Source organism: Gavialis gangeticus, unplaced genomic scaffold (assembly GCF_001723915.1).
Source record: "Gavialis gangeticus isolate Ggan-Ray unplaced genomic scaffold, GavGan_comp1, whole genome shotgun sequence".
In the NCBI taxonomy this organism is placed as follows: Eukaryota; Metazoa; Chordata; order Crocodylia; family Gavialidae; genus Gavialis; species Gavialis gangeticus.
This window is the reverse complement of record NW_017728997.1, coordinates 52426484-52433443: the sequence shown is the minus strand read 5'-3', so window position 1 is coordinate 52433443 and position 6960 is coordinate 52426484. Positions and strand designations below refer to the sequence as shown.

Sequence of the window (6960 nt, the reverse complement as noted above, 5' to 3'; positions counted from 1 at the left end):
ACACCTCCATTCAAAAAAATTTAGCAGTCCACAAATGGAAGAAGATTGAAAACCAGTGCCATAGAGAGCATCTATCTTGTTATCATTATGCCTGATTAAGGAGTGGCAAAAACTATCATGCTGCAGCTAATCAAACTTTCCATGGCACTTATGCCTTAAAACTAAGATAGGATTTGAGATTTAGCCAGTATGTACAATGTGAAAATATTCATTTTAATTTTAGTTCTTCTAATGATTTTCTTGTTTATTGTATGCAGTTTCATCAGTTTCCTTCCTGTACAGGCAACCTGCACCTCCCACTTGGTATACTAGTGGTAAGTTTGTTTTGAATAATTTTAAAGAACAAGAAAAATCTGATCTTAGGCCAGTGCTATACTACAAAGTTTTGCTAGCATAGCTATGTCATCAAGAGGTGTGAAAGGATTACACTCCCTGACCACCTTAGCAAAACCCTTAGTGTGTACTCACAAATGTCAACAGAAAAGGTCTTCTGTCAGATTGACTTATTTGATTTGGAGAGAAGGTACAATAAAACTGGTAGAAAAGCCTCTTCAATTGATGTATGTTGTGCCCCATTGCTGTGTTCTGCCATCTAACTGTAATGGCAGGAGGTCTGTTATATCAGTTCTCAACCTTTTTTGTACCAGGACCCATTTGTAAACATCCTGACCCACAGCCCCCTGGCCCTGCTGGTACCTCTCACTTCTGATCCACAGCTCCCTGGCCTGGCTGATGCCCCTCACTCCTGACCCACAGACCCTCACCCCTATGAGCCATATTGTTGCCCCTTACTCCCAACCAGCAGCTCCCTGCCTCCACCAGCTCTGCTGGAGGGGACCCCCAGCTGCCCCTGTCCTGCTTGGGCCAGAGCATGTGGCTGCAACAGCTCCGACTTATGCAGGTGGCAACAGAGCAAGTCCAGCCATGGCACAGGCTGGAGGAAGGAGAAGAGACCTGTGGCACCCTCCCTGCCCTGGGCTGGGGCTCCCATGCTGCTCTAGACAGCTTGGTCACAGCCTCACCTGCCCACTGAGTAGCATTTCCCTGCCTCACTGCCCCTGCAAGTATGGGCACTAGCCCCAGTGCTGCTGGCCCTGCCATGGAGCTCCCCGCTGCCCCTGAAGAACCCTCCTCCACCCCTTACCCACTGGTGGGGCAGGTGCCTCCCCCCTGCCCTGTTGCAGCCTCTGCACCTGATCACCCTCCCCTAGTTCTGGCAGGCAACCCCTCCCCCACACACACAGAGCCCCTTTGCACATGCACCCCCTTCCTGGACAGCCCCCAAGCCTTGGCCCTCCAAGCCCCACTCCCCATACACTTACCTGCATCCAGCTGCTGGAGCGGCTCCCAATACCCTGCCTGGTTGCATGCTGGCCGTGTACGTATGAGTACACAGATGCACGTGTGCCTGCTGTCTCTAATTGGCCCAAACAGCTCCTTGCAGGCTGGAATGCTGTCAGCTTGCAAAGGGAAACCCATGCTGTCTCATGTTTTTCTGTGACTTACGACCCTTTCAAATATTCTTGAGACCCAGTTTTGGGTTGTGACCCATGGGTTGAGAAATACTGTGTTATATAGACAAGCCTTAAGAAGAAGAAAAGAAATGGAGAGACTTAAATATTAAGCTATAAAATTAGAATCTTCTAAATAATTAATTCAGATTAAATAAAGCAACAACTGGTTTTGCTATTGGGAACTGGTTCATCGTTGTGTGAAGTGCCGTGGCAACCTCTACAGGATGGGGGTGAGCACCCAGCCCAGCATGCTTTACAGTGGGCAAGTGAGATAAAAATCAAAAAAAAAAAAAAAAGATGACAATAGAGTTCTGGCTACATAACTGAGCAGTCAGTTGCAGCAGTGGGGGAAGAAGGGACATGAGGATAAAACAGTGTGGGTCATGGAGTGCTTAGTGTCCACACATAGCACTGAACTGGTTCATGGTGGACAGGTTGAAAATAGTACTTGATTTTCTAGGTGTACTTTTGAACCATTTTAAGTAGCATTAAACCAGTTTAACAGGTTTTGGTTATTTTGGTCCTTTGTTTTTGTCTAATTTTAACCCATCGTTTCCATGAGGGAACTGGTGCATTGGCTGAGATGTACCATACTCTGGGATAGATTTGCAGGATCCGTACTTTCTGATGGTTTTGTTGTTGGGGGTGTTGATTGTTGTGTCAGCGGAGATGAATTGAAAGGTTCTACACTGATTGCTAAAACAGGTTTCTATTCTGTTTTGTAGCTGTTGATCAGTGAGGAGTTTGTTTCTGATGATGAGCTAGCTGAGGTTAGGGGGTTGTTTGAAAGCCAGGAGGAGTAAGGGGGAGCTAGAAATATCTATCTCAAGATATGATCTTTTTGAGTATAGGCCGGGGCAGGCAATTATTTTGGGTGGAGGGCCACTTAATGAGTTTTAGTGAGGCATCGAGGGCCACAAGGGTAGCCCCGCCCCTTGGCAGGTGCCACACCTCCTGGTCACCATCATGTGACTGGAAGTCCTGCCCCCTAACCTCTGATCTCTGCTGCTAGAAGTCTTTCCCCTTGCCCAGGAAGTACTCCTTTTGGGGCTGGGGACAGTTTGCTTTTACAATGTGTGTGGAGGGGCAGGGGGTGTATGGTTGGGGAAGTATGTGGTTGGGGGGATGTGTGGGGTGTGGGTATGGTGCAAGTGTGGTGTATGGGGGCATAGGAGGGGTGTGGGGGTGGGTGTATGTGTGAATGTGTGTGGGTGTGGCTGAGGTATGGGCTCTGTGGCGACTGCTGGGTGTATGTGTGTGGGTATGATATGGGTGGGGTATGTTTGGGGTATCACGTGGATTTGTGTGGGGTGTGTGGGACTGTTGAATGTGTGTGGGTATCATGAGGGGGCAGGGTGTGTGAGGGAGTGTGGGTGCATGTGTGGGGTGGTGTAGGTGTGTGTGTATGGGATGTGGGTATATGTGTGGGTGTGGGGTGTGTGTAGGGGTGTGGGTTTTGTGTGTGGTTGGGGTGTGGGGGGGTGTGTGTATGTGGGGTGGGTATGGTGGGGGTCAGGGTCTGGGTGTATGTGTGTGGGATGTGTATAGTGGGGTGTGTGGGACAGTGTTGGGTGTACATGTAGGTATGGAGTGGGGTAGGGTCTGTGAGGGGGTGTGTGTGTGTGGTGTGGGTAGGTTGGTTGTGCACCTGTGGGGGCTTCCCTCTGCCTGTTCTTTGCGATGTGGCTGAGCCCAGCCCAGCCCTGCCCCCCAGGGCTGGAGGCAGAAGGGAAGAGGATTGGCACTGCCTGCCTGGCTCCACCGCTTTGCAAAGGGCAGGAAAGCAGCTGCCACTGCTGGCAGCAATAGAAGCTGGGGCTGCGCGAAATTTCACAGCCAGTTTTGTTTTGACCATTTCAACCTCTTTCGAGGATGAAACAGCAAAATGAAAATGGAATAGATATAGTCATAACAGCCTTGAAACAAAATGAGGCAAGTCATAACATTTTGCCATTTGGACGCTGTTTCAATGTTTCGTCCATAGGCTATAATGGGGAAGAACAAAACAGCCTATAACCTTGTCATTTCTGCCTTGATTTGGATGAAACTTGCAGAAATGGTAGCTCCTTCTGAGGGCATGAAGTCTGCCAAGTCTCAAGGAGATAGGTGCAGGGGTTTGTGGGAATCTGCACCCCAAATTCTTGAAAGCAAAACACATGTCACACATATGTGTTAAGCCACAGCGGGGTCTTCAGGCCTGCTAGTCCCTGAGGAGGCCACAAAGCCTGCCAAGTTTCAAGGAGAGAGGTGCAAGGGTTTGGGGTAAACTGTACCTCAAGTTGCAGACAAGCAAAACTCGTGACATAGGTGACACTGTGTGTGTTAAAGCGCAGCAGGGTGAAAACTGCAGGCGTGATAGCCCCTGCTGACACCACGAAGCCTGCCAGCTTGCCAGCCTGCCAGCTGTCAAGGAGATAGGTGTAGGGCTTCTGGGTTCTGGGGCCCTGCACCTCTAGCTGCTGACAGGCAAAACTTATGTCATGGGTGCTTGTGTAACTGTGTCTGCCTTGGGGCATGGGGTGGGGGGTGGGGAAACGACTGCAGGTCTGGCTGCTAGGCCTTGCTGCACTCACAAAGTCTGCCAGCTGTTAAGGCCTTTATATCCTTGTCAGGGCTGAGGCCTTCCCAGCCTTGGCCCCCCTTTTTCTCTTGCTGGTTCCTGAATCCTAGGCCCATGGTGCCAGACCTGGAAGTCTAGAGTTCCAGCTTCTGTCTCCACTCTGCCCTGGACCCTCTGGCTCCAAACTCTGCCCTGCTCTGAGGCCTCTGTCCCCAAACTCTGCCTTGAGCCAAACCCCTGGCAGGGCTCTAGGTGATCACATGCCCCTTGGGATCTCGGGTCCCTATAATGGGACCTCCAAACCACCCCTTAGTCCCTTCCACAAACCACCAGGAAAAATGCAAACCAAAACATTATCCCACTGGCTCTAACTTAATTCTCCAGCATACTGGCTGTCTGAAATTCCCTATCCATACTCAGTCTCATTCTCTGCTAGCCCTTAGCTCCTTAGTGGCCTTTCTCCAGGATAGCAGGATGTCTCTCAGGCTTTTCTCTGCAAGTAGTCTGATGTAGGGCTCCTTCCCCTTCAGCTTCCAGTGCCATACTGCCCATCTCTGCTTCAGGGCCGATGTGTATATATCTCCTCAGCCCTGCCCCCTGCTGGTCACCTACCTACCTCAGCTGTCACAGGTGTTTCCTGATTCAGCTTTCTAGTTCAGCCTCAGTGTCTTACTGCTTCTGGGTCCTGCGGTGCTTTTGTGCAATCCTCCCATCCCTGATCCTGCCTCACCATTGGTTTTGTGGTGAGTGTTTACTTAGGTCACTTCCATAATCAAATCTGTCCCCAGGGGCTTGGTTGGCCAGCAGGCCCTGGGGTTTCATAGTTAGTAGGGTTGGAAGGGACCTGAGCAGATCATCAAGTCCAACCCCCTGCCATGGCAGGAAAGAGTACTGGGGTCAAACGACCCCAGCAAGGTGATTGTCTAGCCTTGTCTTAAAGACCCCCAGGGTAGGAGCCAGCACAACTTTGCTTCGAAGTTGGTTCCAGATCCTAGCCGCCCTGACAGTGAAGTAGCGCCTCCTGATATCTAACCTAAACCTACCCTCTGTTAGCTTGTGACCGTTATTCCTGGTCACTCCTGGTAGTAGTCGGTGGAACAGGGACTCCCCCAATGCCTGCTGGTCCCCTCTGATTAGTTTGTAACAGGCCGCTAGATCCCTCCTCAACCTTCTCTTGTGGAGGCTGAAGAGGTTCAGGTCCCATAGCCTCTCTTCATAGGGCCTGCCCTGCTGCCCCCTGATAATGCGGGTGGCCCTCCTCTGAACCCTCTCCATGTTGTCCACATCCCTCTTGAAGTGCGGCTCCCAGAACTGGACGCAGTACTCCAGCTGCGGCCTGACCAGTGTCGCATAGAGGGGGAGGATCACCTCCTTTGACCTGCTTGAGATGCATCTGTGGATCCCTGCAGCGTTATCTGGCCAAGAAGACCACCCCGACAACTCTGTCCCACTGCGACTGCGTGATGGCAAGAGCAGGAAGCCAACCAAGGCTTCCCAACCCTTAGCCTCTGGGGTGAAAACCCATGGCCAGCCAACACCTCACGGCACAGAACAGGCATAGCCCCCTCTGAGCCTGTGGGAGGCACCACAGACCCAGGTGCAGCATAGGGACAGAGCCGAGTCAAGGAGTAAGAGGGAAGGGCAGGCTGAAACTCCAAGCCTGCACTCCCAGCAGAGGCCGATGAGGTGGAGACCCATCGAGGGCATTTAAGGAGCCAAAGCCAGGAGTTGGGGTGGTTTCATAGTTGGTAGGGTCAGAAGGAACCCAAGCAGATCATCAAGTCCAACCCCCTGCCATGGGCAGGAAAGAATGCTGGGTTCAGATGACCCCAGCTAGGTGTCTGTCTAGCCTCCTTTTGAAGACCCCCAGAGTACGAGCGAGCACGACTTCCCTTGGAAGTTCATTCCAGTTCCTAGCTACCCTGAATGTAAAGTAGTGCCTCCTGATATCTAGCCTGAATCTACTCTCTGTCAACTTATGTCCGTTGTTCCTTGTTACTCCTGGTAGTGTTTGGGGGAGCAGGGACTCTCCCATTGCCTGCTGGTCCCCTTGGACAGTTTATAGATGGCCACCAGATCCCTTCTAAGCCTTCTCATGTGGAGGCTGAACAGGTTCAGGTCCCGTAGCCTCCCCTCGTAGGGCCTGCCTTTCTGCCCCCTGATCATGTGAGTGGCCCTCCTCTGGACCCTCTCAATGCTGTCCACATCCCTCCTGAAGTGCAGCGCCCAGAACTGGACGCAGTACTCTAGCTGCAGCCTGACCAGTGCCGCATAAAGAGGGAGTATCATCTCTTTGGACCTGCTTGAGATGCATCTGTGGATGGATGACAAGGTATGGTTGGCCTTCCTGACCGTGTCCTCACATTGTTGGCCTGTGTTCATCTTGGAGTCAATAACGACTCCTTTTCTGCTTCTGTGCTGACAAGAAGAGAGTATCCCAGCCTTTAGGTATGCTGCTGGTTCTTCCTCCCCAGGTGCAATACCTTGCATTTGTCAGTATTGAAACCCATCCTGTTCTTATCTGCCCACCCCTGTAACCTGTCCAGATCTAATTGCAGCCTGTCCCTCTCCTCTAGCATGCCCACTTCTCCCCACATCTTAGTGTCATCCACAAATTTGAACAAGGTGCTTTTCACCCCCTCATCCAAGTCGCTGATGAAGATGTTGAACAGTGCGGGCCCAAGGACCGAGCCCTGGGGACCCCCACTGCCCACATCTCTCCAGGCTGAAAATGACCCATCCACCACCACTCTCTGGGTGCGGCCCTCCAGCCAATTTGCAACCCATCTGACTGTGTAGGCATCGATACCACAGTCGCCTAATTTTTTAATGAGAATGGGGTGAGAGACAGTGTCAAAGATCTTCCTAAAGTCCAGAAAGACTACA

The 6960-nt window shown here is 51.5% G+C and overlaps 1 protein-coding gene across 3 annotated transcripts in view; it reads left to right on the top strand.

Moving 5' to 3' along the window:
• Positions 1 to 6960, top strand: part of LOC109289221 (inter-alpha-trypsin inhibitor heavy chain H3-like) — a 153358-nt gene that overhangs the window by 99700 nt on the left and 46698 nt on the right. For 2 of the 3 annotated variants that reach the window (XM_019505212.1, XM_019505211.1), the window contains exon 17: positions 258 to 314. The exons of the other annotated variant lie outside the window; for it this stretch is intronic. In XM_019505212.1, the coding sequence (XP_019360757.1) occupies positions 258 to 314 (57 nt within the window). The remainder of the gene's footprint in view (positions 1 to 257; positions 315 to 6960) is intronic. 3 annotated transcript variants of the gene reach the window in all.